At 43.2% G+C, this 24488-nt stretch overlaps 1 protein-coding gene across 1 annotated transcript in view; it reads left to right on the forward strand.

Annotated features, from left to right (window-relative positions):
• The window catches only part of astn1 (astrotactin 1), a 2752121-nt gene that overhangs the window by 456828 nt on the left and 2270805 nt on the right, over positions 1 to 24488 (forward strand). The window contains exon 2 of the mRNA XM_041207794.1: positions 16243 to 16430. Within this exon, the coding sequence (XP_041063728.1) occupies positions 16243 to 16430 (188 nt within the window). The remainder of the gene's footprint in view (positions 1 to 16242; positions 16431 to 24488) is intronic.

Consider the following 24488-nt stretch of genomic DNA (forward strand, 5'->3'; position numbering starts at 1 on the left):
ATTCATGACATATGTTCTGATAGACCTCGATCCAATTTTCCTAATGTGAACAGATGAACAGCTTGTATTCAGATTACTTTATGCTAATCATACCTTATTATTTCCTGTAGCATAAACAGTCATTTTCAAGATGAATGTGTTGCAGGAAGTTGCACTTGTGCCTCTCATCTCTGGGACTTAGGTTGAAATCCATCCTATATAAAAGGGGCGCAAGTCTCCTTCAGCTGGTGCTAATATGAAATGGGGTTAAGTAGCCGAAACCGAATTGGGAGTTCGTATATGCTTACAGAAGTCAGCCCCATTTGGCATTCAAATGGCAACATTATTCCAAGATGATCAGTGTGGGAAATGGGAAGAAAATCACATTTGGTGCATATGGGAATGCTCTTCTGAGGAACAATAACATAAATGTTTCTCCACATACATGTGTGTTCTCACTGACTTAGGAGTGCTTGATATTGGCACAGGATGCCAGAAATGGGAAACATGCACCAGCAATAACATCCTTCACCTTGATAAGTACAAAGATAGCTAATAGAAAGTCACTTTCTCTTTCCCTCTTCCCTCCTCCTCCGTTTTCTCTGTTAAATTAGTTGTAACCAATAAATTTCCTAAAGCTAAAGAAGTTTTGCAGTCGGAAGGTATGATTGAAGATTTTTACGGATACTTAACCCTGGGCCTTCAACTTGAATGGTACGAATATAATGCCGAGTAATCAGTGCCCATTTAAAAACATTTAACTAAATCTTGGCAGACCAATTTCAGGCAATATTGTATGTGAGGCCATACATCAACCGTGGACTTCAATAAAACAACATGCACAATTTGCTGAATATTTTTTAACTTTTTCCATAGAAATATGTCATTATCCCAATTTATTTTAAAGCTATTAATCGTTAGTGCTGAAAGGAATATTAATGTTGTGGTGGGTGGCAAGCAGGTCTGTCCCGGTCTCTGCCTGACACTGTACTTTATGTGGCATCACCAAACAAAATATGAAAGCGAGAGAACCATCAAGCGCACAGCTGCAGATCGATAAAATGTTAATTTCTCAACAGTCCACTTCCTTTGTGAATAATAATTTATAAAATACATGATCAACATTCGCAAATTGATCCTTTTTGGCTTCTTTTTAATTGAGCACAGCTATCTTAGCTGGAGTTCGAGCATTTTAATCACCCGCCTGGAGCTTGAGCGTTTGAATCATTGACCTGGAGTATTAATGTTGGCAGTGGATGAAGGTACATTTGAAGCGAGAAAGTTCAGTTGGGTAAAAGAAATGTCTCCATTTGGGTGGGGTGGGGGGGGGGTGCAGTGGTGGTGGAGGGCAGTGAACTTACTCGCATAGAAGGTGAGAGGCTGTGAACTGAGGGTAAGCTAATACTTTGAAGGTGCCAGAAAACTCACCTCAGAAACCTTTGATGTAAGATTGAACTCTCTGCCAAAGTTGTTTCAACCGTTTCTTAAAAGGTTAACTACTACCACAGGGAATGACAGTTAAGAAAAGCCATTTATGTTGGGTGCTGGAAACAGAAGACTGAGCTAAGTGTGATCTCCAACATGACACCGTTGTCTTTAGAATTAGTGCTGTGGATATGTGAAAGCAACCTCCAAGAATTTAAGCACTTAAGCAAAAGGGAAAGACATTCAGTTCGCCGAGCCTCTTGCTTCCAATGCAATCACATGCAATTTGTAATACTTTCATCTAATTGAAAAAAGAGATGAATAATCACAGGTAGCATTACAAAGATAAGCTTGTGTGAAATTTCTGTTTAACCTTCTTAAAATAATGGAGCAAATCTCCTGGATATATTATCTCACAGTGCAATTCATTATATTCAATCTTGTTCCACAGACGATAGTTCCATGGAACCAACAATTAATGTTTCATCATTTGTTACAATTAGCCTTATTACCTTCAATCTTGTACTTAACCAAGTTTTAATCCATCTGTTTTTAAGAAGCTTAATCACCCCAGTACTAATTGTTTTTTTTTAAGTCTACACTGTATATCTCTTTCTCTATTAAAGCAAAAAAAATTCCTAATTTCCAGGCTCTTTGTTAGAAGCTTGTTGATTTTCTAGTTGTCATTTGCTTATGGAATGGCAACTTAAGTTAAAATTAAATTTACATTTTTTTGCCTTTCAGAAGTTTAAAGATCTAGCAATTGTTTTTCACTTTGCAGCTTGGTCAGGATTTGCAAAACTTTTACATAATTTCAGCAATGTAACAGTTGTGAAGCAGAGAAACAGGATTATTCTGAGGAGGCCAGAAGCATTTTATAACATGATGTCAAGAAGGTTTGAGCTTCAGTTCTTCTGATATTGCCAATAGATATGTGTTTTTAGAAACTTGCATAGGATGTGGGCATTGCTGCCAATGCCAGCATTAGCTGCCTATCCTTAATTGCCCTTGAACTTGCCTTTGGATTACTAGTCTAGTGACATTATCACTGTGCCACCATCTCCCCCTATATATTTGCCACCATTGCCTCTGAATATTTGGCTTAACCCAAGACTTTGTTTGAAAACCACATGCAGAGAGAACCACATCTGCTAAAATTCAGTGGGTGCAGTAACCAAGCTTAATTTTGTCCTAGATTATCATTTCTGAAAGCTTTCATACCACTGTGGTTAAACTGATTAGCCTGTAGTTGCTGCATTTATCCTTACATTTTTTTTGAACAAAGGTGTAGCATTTGCAATTCTCCAGTCCTTTGGCACACACCACTCCATCTATGTCAGTTTGTCTGCAATTTCCAGCTTTACTTCCCTCAGTATCTTCGGATGCATCCTATCTGGTCTTAGTACAGTCAACATCTCTAATACCAACCCTTTAGCAATTTTTAGCCCAATCAGTGTCTTAACTACTTCCTATTTCATTACGGCCAGACTCTTTCGCTGAGCGGGCGAATAATCCTGCTCAAGCGTAAAGTAGCACACGATGGCGTCGGGCGAGCATCCCAACGTCATCGTGCAGCCGAGTGACATTTCAGTCGGTGGGCGCGCACCAAACTTGGGAGTGCGCCCGCCAACAATTAAAGGGGTGATTAAGCCATTAACGAAGCAATTAATTGGGATTTTTCACTGCCCCTCAAAATGTTAAGGTTGGCGGGTGGGCGAGTCGGCCAAGTGGCCTTTGCATTTTTCAGGAAACCTCATCCAAGGGTGGCATGAGGTTTCTGATATTAAATTTTAAAAATTAAAATCTATGCACAATTTTTTAATAATGTCTGTGCTCAGGTAACTGCTCGTGTTGCGAGGACATTTTTTCCAGGTTTAAAAATCCTTATCTGATACTTTTGAATTGTTCAGCTCCCTGAGGCAGCTCTCTGCCTTCAAGGAGCATTCTGTGAGCGCTCACTTCAGCGCTGACTTCAGCGCTCGCCCCTCTCCCGCCCCAACCCTGGCAGCGCTGATCATATCAGCAGATGCTTTGCGCTGGCTGGCCATTAATTGGGTGGTGAACTGTTCCATGTCTGCTCCCAGGCCTGTCAATTGCACCCACACGCTCACCTAAATATCCTGCCCTATGACTTGGCTGCATTTCTTCCTTAGTAAAAACTGATGCAAAGTACTCATGCCCTCTGCCTCCAGATATAGATCCCCCTTTCGGTCCATAAAGGCCTAATCTCTCCTCTTACCATCCTTTTACTATATATATGCCTATAGAAGACTTTTGAACACCCTTTTATGTCAGCTGCCCACTTCTTCTCATACTCTCTTCTTGCCTTTTTTTTTCACTTTTTCACTTCATCTCTGAATCTCAAGATTCAGCCTGGGTCTTACTTGTATTATCAATCTGACATCTGTCACACATATCCTTTTTCTGCTTCATCTTACTCTCTATCCGTTTCGTCAGGCGAGGTGAGAGTTACTGCCCTTGACATCAAGGCAGCATTTGACTGAGTATGGCATCAAGAAGCCCTAGCAAAACTGGAGTCAATGGGAATCAGGGGGAAAACTCTCCACTGGTTAGAGTCATACCTAGCACAAAGGAAGATGGTTGTGGTTGTTGGAGGTCAATCATCTCAGCTCCAGGGCATCACCACAGGAATTCCTCAGGGTAGTGTCCTAGGCCCAACCATCTTCAGTTGCTTCATTAATGACCTTCCTTTCATCATAAGGTCAGAAGTGGGGATGTTCGTTGATAATTGCACAATGTTCAGCATCATTCGCAACTCCTCAGATACAGAAGAAGTCCATGTAGAAATGCAGCAAGACCTGGATAATATCCAGGCTTGGGCTGAAAATGGCAAGTAACATTTGTGCCACACAAGACCGTCTCCAACAATAGAAAGTCTAACCATCCCCCCTTGACATTCAATGGCATTACCATCACTGAACCCACACTATCAACATCCTGGAGGTTACCATTGACCAGAAGCTGCACTGGAGCAATCATATAAATACTGTGGCTACAAGAACAGCTCAGAGGCTAGGAATCCTGCAGCGAGTAACTCACGTCCTGACTCCCCAAAGCTTGTCCACCATTTACAAGGCACAAGGAATGTGATGGAATACTCTCCACTTGCCTGGGTGAGTGCAGTTCCAACAACACTCAAGAAGCTTAACACCATCCAGGACAAAGCAGCTCACTTGAATGGCATCCCTTCCACCAATATTCACTCCGTCCACCATTGATGAACAGTGGCAGCAGTGTGTATCATCTACAAGTTGAACTGCAGCAACTCAACAAGGCTCCTTAGACAGCGCCTTCCAAATCCATGACCACTACCATCTCGAAAGACAAGGGCAGCAGATTCATGGGAACATCACCACTTGGGGGTTCCCCTCCAAGTCACTCACCATCCTGACTTGGAAATATATCTGATGACACTTGATCAACTTGATCAACGTCATTCTCCAGAACTGGATCCGTCAATCTCACCAACGTTAGCGAGCCGCTTCCTTTTCAGACTGTCTATAACTGCCTTTCAGAGTTTGTTTTTGCAGGTTGAGAAAGACAAAAAAATACATTTCATGGGAGCAACTAATATAACATGAATTAATGAGTCAAGTATATAAAAACAGAAGGTTTCCAGCAGATATAGTAACCCATACCTAAACGCAAATCCCAAATTATGCAACACAAGATTTAGGGTCACTCTGTTCATTGTTCTGTAAATCTGTGAAATTGCAATCTAGAAATCTGGAATGAAATTTCAGAGATGTCTATGTTTGCTACCTTTCCCTTTACTTTTGACACTGGCAAAAACCAGATTTTAACTTGGCTGTCCAGGAAGCCCAGCTTTTAACAACCCAGTTCTATGTTGATAGTTGAGATGAGGCTGTTAATTCACTAAATTGAATTATTCACCATCTGAATGCATTGAAATAACTATTTTTGGATTAACAGAGAGTTTGTCTGGCATGTTAGTCAGCTTGACTCCCTCAGCCAGTAACACCAAAAATTGATTGCTTGATCTTCCTCTTCTTTTCGTTCCTTTCTTTTCCCCTTTATTGCTTTTCCTTCACCCTCTTTTTCTTCCTCCCTTTCTCTGACATTGTATTTCCTTTATTTGCTCTCTTGCTTACTCTTTTCCCTATATATTTCAACATATTTCAAATATTTTAATGAGTACTGGTGTTATGATTGGAATTATTGGTTTGAAAATACTAACACAACAATATCATAAAGCAATAATATTTTATAAGAAATACCATCCAATAACCACATTGTATGATTTAATAGAGTAAACCTATTTACAATGACAACATATTTAGTATGACTAAAACCACAGGATTGCCAGTCTCTACAGTAGCTTTATATTAAAATTCATTTGCTTGATAATAGCCACGTTCTGTCAAGTTCTCAATTCAAAGGATAGCTCTGATGAGTTAGCTTAAATGGCAGGCATGTTTACTGTCCAGCGCAATAAGTAAAGCACTATTTCATAACCCAAGCTGAGCAATACAAATATTACATGCTGCCTGTTCAGATGGCATGTAAATCTGTGAAGTTTATATCTCATTGTCTTCTTTCAGAAGCTGCAATTTTCCCTCATTCATATACATTGGAGCCTCTTGTGTTAGCCGAATGGTAGAAAGGATCTTTTTGCTGTTTTCAATTTTATGGTCTACACCACAAGATTCCCTAAGCTACAAATGTGAATCCGATATGTCCTCATATATTTACTGGATGTAAGCTTGAGCGAATCTACTAGTTTACAACACAAAATTTCCCTTATCAGCCTCTAAGCTGCTGATTCTGCTGTGGATCTACGTTTGCTAAAAACTGACAGACGGCCCTGAGACTGATTAAATTCATCAACTCTAGAAAGAATGGAGTGACATCCAATTTTTGAATTGGACTGATGCTGTATAACTAACAGAGGAAAGAGGATTTCATCCTTGTACCAGTTCCCAGAAGTGAAAGGAATGAAGTCTATCTCAGTGTCACTTAGTATCTTCTTTGCTCCTTAATAGATTATAATGAAGTGATAGCCTTTTTTACTACTTTACTATTTTAATACATGGTATGTGTGTATATAAACATTGGTATGTCAATGTATCTTAATAGGGTATCTAACTGAAGAGAAATGATTAATATACTGCAAGTTGAGAAATACATTCTTTAAGATTTTTCATGTTCTTGTGCTATTCTACTGCAGGAAATATAATTTTTCTCCAAATAAACAGTTTCTTTTATTACATCAGACTTTGAAAACTCTTTTATCTGTGAACCCTTGAGAGTACATGTAAATATGGAATTTAATGATCCTCTTTGAATACACTGCATGAAGTAATGAATTAAAGAGTAACTTTTCCTTTCAATGAACTATCATTTTATGAAGGATCACTTGAAGCCGGGCATAGCAGTTTTAGAGAAGTATCCGTATAAGATTACTTGAGTAGTGTTCCTGAGGCAAAATTAAATCAATCTCCATTTGCTTTTATTTTGCTTGAATTTCAGTTCAATAATTAATTATGAATCCATTGTAGCCAGAGATAGAATTAATCTGAGCAGTCGTAGGGGTGTATGCCACCTCAGTCAATAGCTTAGTGGCATCAGCATTGGGCAAATTTATTTCAGGTAGTGCCTTTACAGTAGAGATTTTTTTCCTCTCACCGTGGTCTAGATTTGAATTCTGGCTGTCAACATGAAAGATCGGTGTTCAATCAACTGCTTTACAAGAGATCCTCAGTTTATCATTTCTATTTGCTTGTGGATGAGTCAAGTTTTATGAGTCTTATGCCTGAATGTTACTTCATTCTGCCTGCAGTTGGAAATTTTATAAGATGTGTGTTGGGTATCACTCTATTCTACATATGATTGAAATGAGTTTCATTCATTCCTGGTCTACATTGAGTTGATGAGTTAAATTAATTCTACCACCTCTTGCCCACTGTCACATTCCAGCTCAGAACAAAACACCTGACTTGAAACGTTAACTGTGTTCCTCTCCACAGATGCTGTCAGACCTGCTGAGCTTTTCCAGTATTTTTGTTTTTGTGCTAATTTCAAGTTTTCCTTCCCCAATAAGTTAAAGTGCCGTCCAGGCAGAAGACAGTCATCCATAAAAGTACCAAGCAGAATGCTTTCTCTTGGGCCTGAATTGGGTGGGCAGGATCAGCTGGCCCGGAAGTGGTCAGGAAATGGACCGCCGACCGCAATCGGCCCCCGACCGTGATTTCACGCTGGCTAGCCGATTAACAGTCAGCGCAGAGAAACTCAGCGCTGCCGGGGTTGGGGGGGGTGCAGGAAAAGGGTGGGCGATGATGTCACCGCGGGCAAACGCTGCGAGAGAGATCCCTGAAGGCAGATAGCCGCCTCAGCGAGCGGCTGGCCTGAAAATGGTTAAATAAAGGTTTAAAAAGCGTACGAGTAAGCAGGAGTGTGGGTCTCTGCAATTGTCCAATGGGTTTGAGGTTCTCTCAGTTTGTTTGGATGAGAGTGGGGGCTGCAGGGTGGGAGAGCAAACTGACCATGGCGCCATGGTACAGGAAGCCATTCAAGTGGGGAGATCAAAAAGGAAAAGATCATTGTGGCTTTTCTTAAGGGAGGCGGTTATTGGCTGGTACTTATTTGCTATGAGCATTACCTGTCACTTGTCAATCCAAGCATAGTTGTTGTCCAGGTCCTGCTGGGTTGCTTTGAAGAAGTTCTGAATAGTGTTAGCAACTGAAGATTACTTTGCAAAAAAAATGTCCATGCGTCGCAATCAAACCCCTGAAAATAGACCCCATGAAAATGCTGTCAACAGAACGGAAATCTCATCCCGCCCTTGGATGAGGTTTGATGAAAACTGTAAAGGCCGCCTGGCCGATTTGCCCGCCCGCCAACCGTAAGGTTGAACTGGCCACAGAAAATCAGAGCCAACTGTGCCGTTAATGGGCTTAATTGCCCTCTTAATTGTCGACGGGCGCGCTTCCGACTTTTGCACATGGCTGCCAAGCGAAATATTACGTGAGTGGGCAATGGCATTGGGATGCTCGCCCGACGTCTTCTCGCACGATTTTATGCCCAATCAGGTCGGGTGCACCCGTCCGTGGGACATAAAATTCATCCCTTAGTTTTTGTCCTGGGGTGAATGTTGCTCAGCGCGTTGGGATGTGGATGTATGAATATTATAGGCCGCAAATCATGTTGGGGCTTTTGAGTTCTTTTAATTCCACTTGATTTACTTTTAATTAGGGATGAAAAGATAGAATGTTTGAATTCTAATTAACAATACTGAAGTTCGGTTCTTACCCTTTTTTTGTTAATGATTGTTTGTCCGGAATAATAGTGTTTTTAAAAAGTTATTGGTCAGGATTTTATGTCCCGCGGGCAGGCGCATGCCTGATCCAATCGGGTATAAAATCATGCGTGGTGATGTCGGGTGAGCATCCCGATGTCATTGCACACTCTCGCCATCTCTCCTGTGGGAGTCGGCAGCGCACCCGCCGACAGTGAAGATGCCCATTAAGTCCCTTAAACAAGTAATTAATCTGTGTTTTTCACTGTCCATTCAACACTTTTGGCTGGCAGGCAGGTGAATAGGCCAGGCGGCCTTTGCATTTTTTTTTTCCTGAAACCTCACCCACGGGCGAGGTGAGGTTTCCGATGGTAAATTTAAAAAGACAGAAATAATTTTTCAACTTAATTTTGCACGTATCCCTCTTCATGCGACTGAGTCACGTGTGGGGTCGTGTTAATGTCATTTCTATATTTTTATTTTCCTTTGTGTGATTCTTCGGCCCCCCCCGAGGCAGCTCTGTGCCCTCGGGGAGCTTTCACTGTGCGCTCCCCTGCGCGTGTGCAGACTTCCATGCTCACCCTCCTCCCGGCCCCACACCCTCCACCCCAGCAGCGAGGAGTGTTTCAGCGCGTCTTTCATGCTGGCTGCCTGTTAATTAGTCGGGGGGCTGATCACGGGCAGCGGGCCTTTTCCCAGCCCCTCCTGGGTCCACCTGCCTTACCCACCCAGCGAACGGGAAATGCTGCCCATTGTGGGTAGCCTGGTTATCATAAAGCAATAATCCTGGCCAATAGTATAATTATCTTTACTGTTGACGTAATATGAAGAAGCATGTGTACTTTGTCAAAGATCAAAATTTAAATTTTGAAATCAAGGATGGAAACCAGATTCAAAATATACTGAACAACAGAAAGCCTTATTCACAAAATAAGGTACACTGTTTTATGATGAGTCAGACCTAAGAATTGAATTTCTGATCAATTTTGACGTGCAAATTGAGATGGATACTCCTCTAGTAATGCATCTGAATTGCCCACGCCAGACATCTACTTTTATTTCCAATTTTCTTCAATCCCCTCCTGTAAGTATCAATAGCTTCTCAGGGTCTGATAGCCTATATGCTTCACTCGAGTGACCGATATTAATGCACAATCCCAGACAGTGAATTCTCGAAAGCAGTTCAATTATCATGGGTATTCCAGTCAAGTGCAATCTGACCTCACCCAATGTCCAAATACATTATGAATCTTTGCAGAAATACTTCAGTTCCATCATTCTGGGCTGCATTTGATCCAACATTCTCAAAGCAAGAAGAAAGGAACAGGAGTAAGCCATTTAGCCCCTCAAGCCTGTTCCACTAACATTCAGTGAAATCATGGCAGATCAGTGACCTAACTCCATATGCTCTGGGCTTCCCCAAATCTTTTAATACCCCTGGTTAACAAAAAAACTATCAATCTCAGATTTAAAATTAAAAATTGATTGAGCATCAATTGCCATTTGTGGAAGAGAGTTCCAAACTTCTACCACCCTTTGTATGTAACAGTGTTCCTTAATTTCACTATTGAAAGGTCTGTTTCTATATTTTAGACGATGCCCTCTAATTCTAGGCTGCTTAAACAGAGGAAATAGTTTCTCTATATTTACCCTTTATTTTGCCCTTAATATCTTGCAAACTCTGATCAAACCACCCTTAACTTACTAAATTCCAGGAAGTACAACCCTAGTTTGTGTAATTTTTCCTCATCATTTAATTCTTTGAGTTTGGGCAACATTCTGGTAAATCTATGCTGCAATGCTTCTATTGCCATTATCTCCATTCTAAGGTCTAGTGCCCATTACCAGCCACTGTTCTGCTGGTGTGGTTTAACTACAGTTAATATATGATTAAAGCAGGACTTCTGATCCACCTGTATTCTAGTGCTCTCGATATAAAAGCCAGCACTCTATTTGCCTTTTGATTATTTCCTGTACTTCTTCATGGCGCTTTAATAGGTTATGTACCTGGATCCCAAAGTCTCTTTGGACCTCCATTTTTTTCTAGCTTTTCACCAAAAGAGGATTTACACAAGGTGGCAGAGGATGTGGCTGAGGTACTAGTGAATACTTTGCATCGGCCTTCACCAAGGCAGAATATGCTGCCAAAGACATAGTGAAAGAGGAGGTAGTTGGAATACTGGTTTGCCAAAAAATTGATAACGAGGAGATATTAGAAAAGCTGGCTGTACTTAAAGTTGGTAACTCCCCAATACTGGATGTGATGTACCCGAGGATACTGAGGGAAGTAAGAATGGAAATTGCGCAGGTACTGTCCATAATTTTTCAGCTTCCTTAGATATGGGGATGGTGCCAGAGAAGTGGAGAATTGCAAATGTGATGCCTTTGTTTAAAAAAGGGTGTAAGGATAAACCCAGCAACTACAAGCCAGTAAATTTAACTTTGGTGGTGGGAATGTTTTTAGAATTGATAACCTGGGACAAAATTAACAGTCACTTTAGGACAAGTGTTGGTTAATCAAGGATTTGTTAAAAGCAAACCATGGTTAACTAAAATAAAACCAGAAAGTGCTGGAAAAGCTCAGCAGGTCTGGCGGCATCTGTGAAGAGAGGAACATTGTGTCCAATATGGTTCTTCCCTTTCTGAAGAAGAGTCATATTGGACTCTAGATGTTAACTCTGCTTCTCTCTCCACAGATGTTGCCAGATCTGCTGAGGTTCCCAGCACTTCTGTTTTTATTTCAGGTCTTCAGTATCCACAGTGATTTGCTTTTATCATGGTTAACTAGCTTGATTGAGTTTTTTGATGAAGTAACAGAGATGGTTGATGAGGGTAATACACTTGATTTGGTCTTTATATACTTTCGAAAGGTTCCTGTTAAAGTGCTACATAATTAACTTGAAAGTTAAAGCTCATGAAATAACAGGGAAAATGCAGCCTGGACACAGAGTTCCCTGGGTTGCAGGAAACTGTGTTGTTTTTGGACTGGAGGAAGTTACACTGTGGGGTACCCCAATGGTCATTACTAGCCACAGGTTTCCTAGGTATACCTTAGTGACCTAGACTTGAGTACACGAAACATATGAACATACGAAATAGGAGCAGACGTAGGCCATCTAGCCCCCCAAGTCTGCTCTGCCATTCAATAAGGTCATGGCTGACCTGTTTGTGTTTTGATTTCCACCTGTCCATTTACCCCCGATAACCTTCGATCGCCTTGCCTAACAAAAATCTATCTACCCCTGCCTTAAAAATATTCAATGACCCCGCCTCCACCACCTTCTGAGGCAGTAAGTTCCAAAGTTGCACAACTCTCTGAGAGAAAAAACTTTCCTCATCTCTGCCCTAAAAGGGTGACCCCTGATTTTAAAACAGTGTCCCCTAGTTCTGGGCTCACCCACTAGAGGAAACATCCTTTCCAAAGCCACCTTGTCAAGACAATTCAGCATCTTATATACTTCAATCAAGTCAACCCTCACTCTTCTAAACTTCAGTGGAAACAAGCCCAAAATTTCACACTTTACAGATGGCACAAAATTTAGAAGTATTCTGAACTGTGAGGAGGATGGCAATAGCTTTCAAGAAGATATGTTTAGACTGGTGACAACGGGTGGACACATTGCAGATGAAACTTAATACAAGAAAATGTGAAGTAATACATCTAGTTATGAAGAATGGGGAGAGGCAGCATAAAATAACAGGTACAATTCTAAAGGAGGTACAAGAACAGACAGACCTCGGGCTGTATGTGTGCAGATTGTGAAGGTGGCAGAGAGGGCAGGTTGAGAAAGTGGTTAAAAAGGCATATGTGATCCTGGGCTTTACAAATAGAGGCATAGGGCAGAATCTTCTGTCTGGCATGTGGGTGGCGGACATTGAAATCAATTTGCCATAGTTTTGTCTATTCACTTAACCTATCAATGTTTCTGTACTTTTAAGCTTACACCTACACAACTTACAATGCTGCCTACCTTTGCGTTGTCAGCAACTTAGGTCATCTGACTTTCTATTTCAGCTTCTCGCTCATTAATAAATACCGTGGAGAACTGAGGCCCCAGCACAGATCATTATGGAACACCACTAGCTACATCAATTATAGTACCTGCCCAAAATCCTTACTTTCTATCTCCTGTTGCTCAGCGAATTTCTGAACCAGATTAATAATTTGCCATAATTCCATGAACTTGAACTTGTAGTTGAGGGGATTTTTTCCAAATTCTGCGTTCATACTCTTACTTCTTTGTCAGTGATTGTTATATCTTTTCCATCTCCCACCAATTTTCTACCCTTTCCTCCTCTTCTGATGTTTGGTTTTCAGATGGCTGGTGTCCTAGCTGCCTTGCTCAAAAGGTTGTTATTCATGTGTGAGCCTTTACTGTGGAATTTGCTGATTGATTTGACTGTGGTGCATCACAGCAGAACACAATCTTATCTTCACTCAGCCTCCATAAGGGCACATTACAGCCTGAGTCACTGGTAATAATCAGGAGGAGGATACATGGGCAACTGACCTTCTGCCCGGTTATTCCAGATCCCAATGAAAGAACCTGCTCATTTTCATTTAACTCTCCCTGTTTATTTGTCTGCCATTTTATATTAACCCTATTGTTATTGCCAAAATATTGCCTTTTTTTCTTGGAGCTCACTTTTAACAGAAATTGCTGTTGGTACTGGTCAGCTAGTTGGTGTGGTCCTTTTCTGATTTATGCAGGATACCATGTCATCTGCTTAATCAATGTTACTAAACATTCTGTTTCTGACTTGAAAGCTTTTGTAGAATACCCATAATAATTTTGAATAGAAATTGAATGAGTACGAGGAGAAAATAGACCTTTATTTTACACCTTTTTCTATCTGTCATCCCAGAGTTCTTTGGATGTTCCCATGGCTGCACTGTTATAAATTTTTCTGAGACCTCATGTAATAAGTTTGGACAGTCACTTCCATTACTAGTGTCTCAGAGTGTTGTTCATAATCAATTTTGGCTTCTAATAAGCTTTAGAAATGGAAAGCAGTAGAATGGGTAGCAGTAGTAGAGATGGTAGCGCAGTGTAATGAATTCAAATCTCACCATGGCCACGGGTGGAATTTAAATTCAGTTAATAAATCTGGAATTGAAAGCTAGTCTCACTAACGGTGACCATGATAACTATCATAAATTGCTGTAAAAACCCATCTGATCCAATAATGTCTGTAAGGGAAGGAAATCTGCTGTCCTTACCCAGTCTGGCCAACATGTGACTCCAGACCCCACTGCAATGTGGTTGACTCTGAACTGCCCTCTGAAATGGCCGAGCAAGCTATTCAGTACAAGGGGATGAGCAATAAATGCTGGCTTTGCTTGAGATGCCCACATGAAAGAACAAATAAAAAAGAAATATGTGTGAAACAGGATAGGAATAATATCCTGAATATCAGGACGTGGAGGCAGCCTGCTCTTTCCTTTGATGTGCCAAAAGAGACCACCATGGTTGCATCCTCTGGGTTGCCATGAAGGCTTAGCTGCAGACTGCCCAACCTGCATATACGTAGGAGCAAGTTTGGTGATGGAGACAGGAATTAGTGCATGTGTCTCTGGCAGAGAAGTCAGAGGACCAAACATAGGGTGTTGTGAGGAATAACCCTGTTCCCCGTAGGCCTGCCTGCCTCAGCCCTTTCATGGCACAACTGCACTTGGGTGTTGTGCAGGAACAGGAGGGCACCTGCCAGCACTTGCGTGCATTTGCATGCTGTGACTGCAATGGTACTCTCAAAACTTCTGATTGTGAATGCCATCTCACCACTTCCACATCGAGTTGTTAGCCTGCCTTATATAAGTCTCAGTAAGGGTTGCCACTCTTCAAATGTAGTTAAACACGCACTTGTCTGATGGAGATAATGGCAAGACTTATAGCATGGATGGACTCTGCCATATTTTCCCCAAGAACATGCACAGCCTCAGGGAAGTCTGCCAGATGTCCACACCTTGTCCTGTTCTGCTCCACGACCCCACTTTGATTCATGGATCTGGTAAAGTTTGATTTATCGAAAAACAATTGACTAGCCCAGTGCTTCCTAATCCATTGCCCACTTTGTGAAAAGTCACCAAAGCTGTTCATTTCTGGTGACCTGAGCATGGCCGGTGCTATCCTGCATCCTCTGACGGAGACTGCCACCAACCTCCTCTCAATCACCTGTTCCCATTTGCTGTGCCCCTCACCCTGTGACATACTTTCCACGTGCGGTGCATGTCATTTTGAGTTGTCGGCGTCAGTGGTGGTGGATGGTGCACTTGGGTTGCGTGATGCTGCATCCTTCAAGTGTCCATTCTCCTTTAAGTTGTATGCTTGCTCCTCTGCCACCTCCTGTTTTCCTCTAGCATTGGTCCTGAGGTGTTAAGAAAACACACGTTAATGAATGTGAATCTTTGCTTCCCTTCCACTTCACAGTTCCATAATTGTCTCAATTACCAAAGCCTGCAAATAAGATTAAATATGCTAAATAGGCTCCATAAGTGTGCCATTTTTCATGCATAAGGTTTTCATCTTCTCTCAGTTGAACCCCCGTTTCTTCCTTTGCTGCAGCATGCCCTGTTACGTGTCCTGCAATCACAAGGGCCTTCTCTTCCATTGCACCAGGTCAACAACGTGGACCATTCTACCGCACATTACCCGCCTCTCCTGGGCAATGTGCACTCTCTTTTCCTGTAAGGTGGATGACAACATTTTCATGGATGTTAGAGTCAACCTCAGCAGCTGAGATGGTATTGCACCAAAGAACACTTCACATACTTTTGCTCTCATGCTGCCATCCTCATGTCATCCACAGGTGGCTGTACTGCCAATGCTTCCTTTGTACACTGCATGGCCAAGTGTGCAAAAAGCACAGTACTGCCAGGACTTAACTAGATGGTGAATGTAGAGGCAGTAACATAATTAGCTGACTTTCAGAGGATTCACCCTCCTGACTCACCCCTGATCCCTGTGGGATAGGGACCTGGAAATGGTCCCAACTCACACATATATCCTATTGCCACATGATTCTGCCTACACTGTCCTCAATGTAGAGAGAAACTAAAGGAGCTTGTCGTAATGAAGAAAAATTAGTATTGGTAAGTCGATCCACATGCCTTAAAGATGTAATTCATTTGATGGATTTGGGTGCACGGCTAACGTTCTACTTATTACAATGAGAATTTTTGTCATGATTAAATATTTCTTGCTATTATAGGAGTATTATTCATGATAATCGAACCAGACTTTATTATTTCATGATTTGGTTTGACAAGGAGCTGAATGAAGTATGTGAGCTCCCATTAATTCCAAGCTCATCTAGTCTGTAATTTGAAAGTTCAATATCTTTCACTTCTTTTTGATTGAACTTTAATTGAAGTTCAGAGATGCTTCCAGCTTCCCTTTTGTTTGAATCAATAAATAAGTTACCACTAGTACAGGGGACAGATTATACATTATTGTATTAGCTGAAGTGTTGTTATATTATTAAATTTGAAATTGCTTTCAGCATGCTTTGAGATTTTCACTTTCTTCGATGAAATTCCAAATCAATGCATTTGCTTTTCACAGAAATATCTGGCTCTGCAGAAGAGATCCCCCTTGTTCGCTGGAGGCAGCAGTGGCTAGAAAATGGAACCTTGCTTTTTCATGTCCACCATCAGAACATAGCCCATCGTTTACCAGGCCTTATCCCAACCATCTACTCTCAGACTGATTCTGCTGAGGAGGAACTCCGAATCCTTCACATTTCTGTGATGGTCAGTTGCTCTGTTTTCACATTTTCTTCCATTTTGATTATTTATTTTAAATTACTTTTAACCTTCTTTGTCAACTTTCTTGAACTTAAATATCTATGTCTCTGTAGTTCTGAGCTGAGGCGAATGAGTTATGTTGTTAGCTCTGTCTTCATTGGAGGATAGAAATTGGTCAATTGCTTTTCCAGAACAGCCTTGATATTGCAAGGATAATGTTTGGGGAAGTTGTGCTTGCAAAGTTTATCAACAATCATATAATGGATAAATTCAAAGTACTTGGAAAGTGGCAAATCGTGCAGTCCTTATAGTTGAAGCAATTTTCAGTAAAGGGTAACACTGAGGGAATGAACATAAATATATTCTGCTATTGTATTATTGATTTGAAAAATTTCTGTTGATCATTAACAGCATAGTTATCAATGTTTCCTTATGCTTATAGTAATGGAAAGCCCAGTATCTTAGTCTCTATTGATGGGTTCACAAATATGGATAGATGTTAGATTACTTATATTAAGCATTCTCTATTGATGTACAATGGTGGGTAGCAAGGCATATGTTCTGTCAAAAAAATGGATGTCCAAATCTTTCTTGAAATGGGTAACAGAATACTCTGACCTACGGTGATGAGTAGGAATGTGCACAGTTTCACTGGAATACACAACTTGTATTAAGTAACTGTATTCTCTCATCTTGAATGGTTGACAGCAGAGTATTTATGTTTAACAAATGTTTGCATAATTGGTAAGTCAAAATCATAATTTTTGGGAGATAATTGCAGTTGAAAAATTAATGGACTGATGGAATTGGGACTTGTTACTTCTGAAAGGCTTGGATTGACGCCGTGGATAATTTTCCGATCTTCCAGCAATCCCACCAGATCAGTGACAACGTAAACTTTTTGTACATCCATTTCTCACTCAACTGACTTTAGCAGATACTCTGAGGTCAAGCACATATTAATGTTTGGGCAAATGCTAATTCTGATCCTGCTGGGTTGGACGGGTAAGGAAATTTGCTGCAGCAGTTAATGCCTCTTTCATTTTTTTTAAAACCTCCTCCACTGCCTACTGAACAACAAAAAACACAGTTGTATTTTTGATGGTAAAGCATGAATGACAGAAAATTTGTCAGCAGATGTGCTTAGTTTGAATGTGCCTGAAAACAGGTGGTAAATCTTTGGTAGAGCGAAGGTTAGGAGTTGAGCCTGTCTTTTTTAAATCCCAGCCAAGTAACAGATGCGTTTTCAATTTTCTATCTTAATTCTTCTATGGCTTAAGCTTATTTTTTTAATGTTTTCATATTCTGATCTATTATTGGGTTTTAAATAGTTAAATGTTTCTGCATTTGTACATTTGTCTGTTTATTTGTTGCAAGTCCACAACTGCATTTGAGATTGAAGCCTTAAATGCAAATAAAATGTTCCAAAATTAAGGTGAAAGTCAAAGTGAGGATTAGTTAATCCGTTTTGCTGAAAATCAGGCTGGTTATCAGCCCAGTGACAGGTATGAGTCAGAAGAAAAGTTCCAGCTTGCAATTATGAGGTAAGTTTCAAAATTTTTCTGGAAAGCATTTTGGAACCCAGTGAACTGTTGTCTCCAGAAGACCCTGATCAAGCAAGAACTAATGAAATAAGAACATTTTCTTTGCAGTAGAGTTTACAGAGCCACATTCATTAACAATGAAAACAAGCAACCAAACCATTCAAGGATAAGTCTTGATGTATTTGGATAAGAGGATATAGAGCTTGTAAAAGCTTGTGTCAGATTGTTTACGTTGATGCTTAATTTTAATGGAAAGGACCTCTCCTGGATTCTGGCTTTCAGTTTTAAAAGAAGTCAAGGAGCATATGTCAGAAATTATTTCGACGCAGATGTGTGGAGAAGCAAGACAAGTTTACATAGTGGTGTTCAAGTGTTACAACTTAGCCTTGAAATGGTGGGGGCAATTTCACCTTCACCACCTCAGCAGTTCATTTGGCAGTGCAGGTTGCACTCGAGCAAATGTGAATTAGGAAAGAAAAGGACTGTAAGAGATTGATGCAGTATGTCCGAAAGGTCAGAACCAGTATAGTATAGAAAAATATAGAATTGTTTCTTGAACTATCATTTGGTTTTACATTAACCCTGTCCAGAATTCTCTGCACTACCCCCCCCACTCCCCCCACCCCTCTGCTGGGATCTTCTGGCCCTGCTGAAAGCCAATGGACTTATGGCTGGCCCACCGCATCCCTCACAGCAGGTCTCACCGGAAAACCCCAACCATAGACTTAAGCATGAAGGGCTCGACTGCTGCCTATAAGTTGAAAAGAGCCAAATGTGCCAAGCACATCATCCTGGAAGCTGAATGCTGTTGACATACTATATTAAACTGAAAGACATAATGCCACAATGCAGAATTGACCTTGGCTTTAACAAAGTTAATGGAAGTATTAAGATTCTACAAATTAATGGAATTATATGTTTTTGATTGGTGGCAAATTTAAGACAGCTGTGAATACTTTTGAGATGAAAGTCTAGGACTGGAATTTCCTGTCCCTATAGGCGTCGGGCGTGAGTGGATGATATGGTGAGAAAGCCAAAAATAGGTTTTATGCCATTGTGAAACCAGTTTGCAATCTTCCAATTGTCAGTGGTGGGTCACCTTTCCTGCCATCCAACATCGGGAACCTAATTTCAATGCATTTACATATCATCATCTTGCCTGCCCGCTGGAATCATTCTCCCAAATTTACTGCCTACGTCGGTGGGAAAACACGTCAACCCAGAACATGTCTTGACAAGTGTGATTTACAGAAGTCGTGACTTACCGTTAGGGCCTTGCTCACATCGCAGATACCCAAGGAGTAGAAGATACTGGAGCCCTACAGCTACCGGACCCTGAAGGAACATATGGATCCCCATGGACATGGCTCAACCAGCTCACAGAAGGTGGGAGGTCTTCGTTGATGCCTGGGGCCTACTTCGGGACATCATGGCCTTGGCCGTGGGCTGCTACAGATTATCATCAAAGGGGTGGGAGGTGGGAGAGGGAAGAAAGGTCCAGCTGTGAGTGGGAGAGAAAAGTGTACTGGGGTGTACTGGGGTGGGGGTTGGGGGCTGGGAGAAGAAGGTCTAGCTTTGACTGGGAGACGAAGGTATATCAGGGGGAGGAAGGGAAACATAGGTGTCAGGGTAGGGTGAGGTTGGGAAGGAAGGAAAAAGGTGTTGGGGGTGAGGCTGGGAGGGGGGCAAGTACAAGGGGGGAGGGTATAATGGGAGAAAAGGTAGCAACTGGGGAGGTAGGCGTATGGGAAGGAATCCAGGAGGAGGAAGGAGTGAAGGAGTCTAGTGGAAGGAGAGAGTGTGGAAGAGGAAGAGGGAGTAAGGGGGTGGGAGGGTGTATGTGATATCCAGGTGAAAGTGTAAGGGAGGGATTTGTGGAGTCAATGACTGCCCCCTGGAGTGCGAACTGAGGGTGGGTGTGGTGGAAGGGAATGGTGAGTATGAGAGGGGGCAGAGTGAGCTGGAATGGTGGGAGGGTGAGGGTGCAATGGGAGCGGTAGAAGGCATGGCAAGGGTGGTTGATGTGGACTCAGAGCAGGCAAGGAACTGGAGGTGGAAGGAAGAGGTCAGGGAGGTCAATGTGGATTGGGGATGGGATTCTCGGGAAGATGGGGAACGTGCACATTTACCTGGATACTGGGAAAGAAAAAGGTTCTGGTTGGTAGGTGACAGTGGGGTGGTGGAAGTTAATGCCACGAGGGGTCAACAGTGATTGGGGGAGGGGAAAGGAGAGGGCAGATGAGTCAAAACGTGACAACTACCATTTTTCTCAAATTGGAAGTGAGCGGAGCCTCGTGTTGGATGGGCACAGGTGCCGCATGGGAGTGTGGTCAGTGGGTGGGCAGAGATGCAGGTCAGCTCAGGTGGACAACTGAAAGAGAACCCCAGCAGGCAGCATTAAAAATGCCCAGGACATTGAGATGAGTGTGATGGAGGAAGGCTCGGCGAGCATGGGAGAGTGCTAGCATGAGCCTCTGAAAGGCTCTGCCACACAGACACCTCCCTCCAGGATCACTCGCAGTCTGGTTGCGTGCAGCTGAACTACGAATGGGGGTGTGGGGGGCAGGGATGGGATGCACAGGGGGGGAGGGGGAGGACTTGTGAAGCCTGTAAATGAAGCTGAAAGACAACATTACACATTACTCAGTGAGAGTGAATATATTTTCAGATTATAAAGTGACAAATGGTGTTCACCCATGCAACCACTTGTGATCAGAAATTCTTAAGTTTTCTAGGCCTACCACTTTTTCTAGGTGCTGCCCTGACACCCACAGTAGGGGTGGACTCAGCCTGTGCAATGGTAGGCCCTGTTGCCTCTGATGACTTTGTTGTGGATCCTCTGGAGATCCGAGGCCTTGAGGGCCCTGGCTTGCTTTGGCTGTCCTCCTTTGGCCAGCTGCTCCCTCTGCGGTGACAGAGGTTGAGGTTGAGGGGGTCATAGGCAAAGGGGACTCGGAGGGAGAGGACATCCTCTGAGATTCCTGAGTGGATGACCCTGGGGTGTTAAGCTATCTCTCCTCCTCACTTTGGGTGCCCAAGGGCCCCAGCCTGACTCCTTGAGGGGAAGGAGCACCTGAAAGGACATCGAGGTGCCCTGTTTCCCTCTCGTGTTGCCGCTGCAGGAACTCACCCATGGCTCCCGCAATGGAGTGCAGGCCTGTACACATCTCTGCATTCTGCTGCGCCAGGGTCTCCTTGGCATCTGCCATCCTTCCCATGTTGACCTCAATGTGCTCGTATGTGGGTACACCTTCATCAGAGAGCAGACAAATGCACTCTTCTGACTCATGTGCCACTCTGTTGAGCGCTTCCAACATCTCTGCATGATGTTCCCTGCCTTCTGCTAACTCTCCACTATGAATTGAAAGGCTGAATCCAGAGGCCCGACTCAGGCCTCATAGATGCCTCTTCCCCAGCAGTCCTCAGAGTGCCGGGGAGCTTGGCTGAATCTGCCTCCTCCTCCTACAGATGTGTGACCATCAGATTGTGAATTCAGGCCTGCTCTCGATCAAGGTCCTACCGAGGTGTGTCTCTCTGCGCTGGTACAAGGTGTGGGTAAGCACTGTGATGAGTCTTCCAGGCTGCTTATTTCCAGCTCTTCAATGGAGGAGGTGTCCATTGGCTGGAAGTGAGGACCTGGATGGAGCTGAGGGTCTGGCTGGCTGAGGGTTTCGGTCACTTGGCAGGGCTCCCTGTGAACCAAAGTAGAGATAATTAGTGCATGGCAGCAGAGTCAAAAGCAGGAGAGAGAGCACGCACAGTTGCGTTGAGAAAGGGATTATGTGGTGCAGGATCCTCTCAAGGGTGTTCGCTGTCAACCTTACCATCGCCGCAGGCAGGGTACACATCGGCATCAGTCAGCACAGTGGCACACTCCTCAAAATGATTGTGGGGTCTAATGTGGGCCCCCAGTCTGGGACCTCTTCCTGCTGTTATGAGCCAGCTTCTCCTGCATGAAAACAGATGGAGAGAGTGTGGGCAGGACACATGGCATTACATGGAATGTTTGTATGGTGAGCAGAGCCATGGATGGGATGAGGACTTGAGCTCCAGAGGATATGAGACTGTGAGTGCGTGTGAGTGTTGATGCTGTTGTCCCTTTAGGTGTGAGATACCTGTGGATGTGTGATGTGTTTGTGAGTGTGAGTTGAGAGTGATGAGATGTGTGACTTACCCTGGCGGAACAGAAGAAACCATTCATCCTCTTTCAGCACTGGGTGGCTGTCCTCTTGTGCAGGGCATTGGTGCTGACCATCTCTGCCACAGCCTCCCATGCTGGATTGGTAACCTTGCTTGCTGGTCTTCGCCTGGAGTGGGGTAGGGAACTTCACGGCGAGCCTCTACTGCGTCCAGTGGGTGCTTGAGGGAGGCGTTGCTAAATTTTGGGGCAGCACGTTTCCTCCCTTTGACAGCCATCAGTTCCCAGCAGCTTCATATCCCTTGAAGAGTGCCAGCTCTGTGCTGGGACGCCCTATAAATATGGCATCCACTTTACTGAAGGTCTGCGGTGACATCGGGGCAGGTGAATCAGAGGCTGCCCCACAAGCAACCTAGTGTGTTTCCCGGCAACAGATTATTAATGAGGCAGGATGTGCCAGGAAGGGAATGGAATAGCTCGAAAAGCCGCCATTGCAGCCGGAGGTCCTTCTCCCCCGCTACTGCACTTAGTGCGAATCTGGGATGATTCCGCACCAGATCTTCATATTCCAGAATTGTCTGTCTCTTCATATGTCATCCATTGGTTTTCTAATATATAATCACAGTAACAATGCAACATTATCAATGTATCTAGTTAAGGCTGTCAGTTTCCTCAGGTGTGAAGGTATTGACTTATTCTGTATAAATCATCCTGTGTTTTAGCCAAACGTCCTTGATGTGTGAACCCTAACATTGACAAGTGCTTTTGCCCTTGCCATTATCAGAGCTAAGCTGAAGCTTGCTCTCATTTCAAGCACGTTGAGCACGTCACTGGATAATCAGCAAAAGTAGTAGCAATGGTAGTATAGTGGCTATATGACTAGATTAGTAATTTAGAGGCCAAAACTAATGATCTAGAAACACCCATTGAATTCCTACCACAGCAGCTGAGGAATTGAAATGCAGTTAATTAAATACATTTGGAATTAATATTTCTAGTATCGGTAATGGTGACCCTGTTACTGCCCATGTTGTAAAAAGTCACCTGATTCACTAATGTCCTTTAAGGAAGGAAATCTGCCATTCCTACCTGGTCTGGCCTACATGTGACTCTACACCCACAGCAATGTGGCTGACTCTTAATTCCCTTCTGAAATGACCCAGCAAGTCACTCAACTGTCAAAGAGAAAAACAGATTTGTATTGATACAGCACTTTTCATTACCAGCAGACATCGCAAAGTGCTTTACACTCAATGAAAAACTTTTGAAATGTAGATGCTGTTATAATGTCAGAGGTATGACAGTTAATTTGCACATAGCTTGCTCCCACAAACACCAGTGTGATAATGGCTAGATTCAGTGTTGATTGAGGGATACATGTTGGCCAGGACACCAGAGATAACTCTTCTCTTCGCTTTTTTGAAATAGTGCCATGAGATCTTTTTGCTTCCACCTGAGCAGATAGGCAGGGCTTCAGTTCACCTCATCCAAAGGCAGCACCTCTGACAGTGCAGCACTTCCTCAATACTGCACTGGAGGTGGAATTGTCCCAGATTTGCACTAAGTGCGGTAGCGGGTGGGAAAAAGGACATTTTATCCATTGGCCGTAATGGCGACTTTTCGGGCCATTTCGTCCCATTGATCATTCATTAAACACACCTCATTAATCCTGCATTCCTGGAAAACACGCTGGGACGCTGGCAGGCAGCCTCCGATATGCCTGCCACATTGTCACCTTGCCACTTCCTCACGCCAGGTGCCATATTTAAAGTGCGGCCATGAGCACACCCCTCAGTGTTTTCAGCCCAGGACTGCAACACAGAAGACATGGCCCCAAAAGGCAAGAAGACTGCAGACCACACCCCCCCCCGCCCCCACCGCACCACCCCCCCCGGCCACCCCCCCCGCTCCAATACAGTGATGCGTCCCTGGAATGCCTTTTGGACATGATGGAGAGCCACTGTGATGTCCTCTACCCCCGCTCTGGCTGCAGTAGGGGTGGCAACATCGCCAATCTGGCTTGAGAGGCGATGGCAGCGGTGGTCAGCACCAATACCGTTCCAAGAGGTTGACCATCCAATGTGGAAATGATGAATGATTTCATCCATTCCACCAGGCTAAGTCAACCATCTAATCACTCTAATCTCACACGCTCACCAGGCCATCACACATTCACTGGCACCTCACTCACTGCGAGCTCAAAGGACATCACCACTTACTCTCTCACACCACTCTCTCACACACACCCTCACTTCTCCATCTGGCCTCATCTCCTCTGAAGATCACCTCTCATCCTGTCCATAGCTTCACCCAACACACACATGCACACGCAAGCACGCACACACACACGCCTGGCATTCTTCTCATTTGGCCGGGCATGTG

The sequence above is a fragment of the Carcharodon carcharias genome, chromosome 16, assembly GCF_017639515.1.
Source record: "Carcharodon carcharias isolate sCarCar2 chromosome 16, sCarCar2.pri, whole genome shotgun sequence".
NCBI classification, from domain to species: Eukaryota; Metazoa; Chordata; class Chondrichthyes; order Lamniformes; family Lamnidae; genus Carcharodon; species Carcharodon carcharias.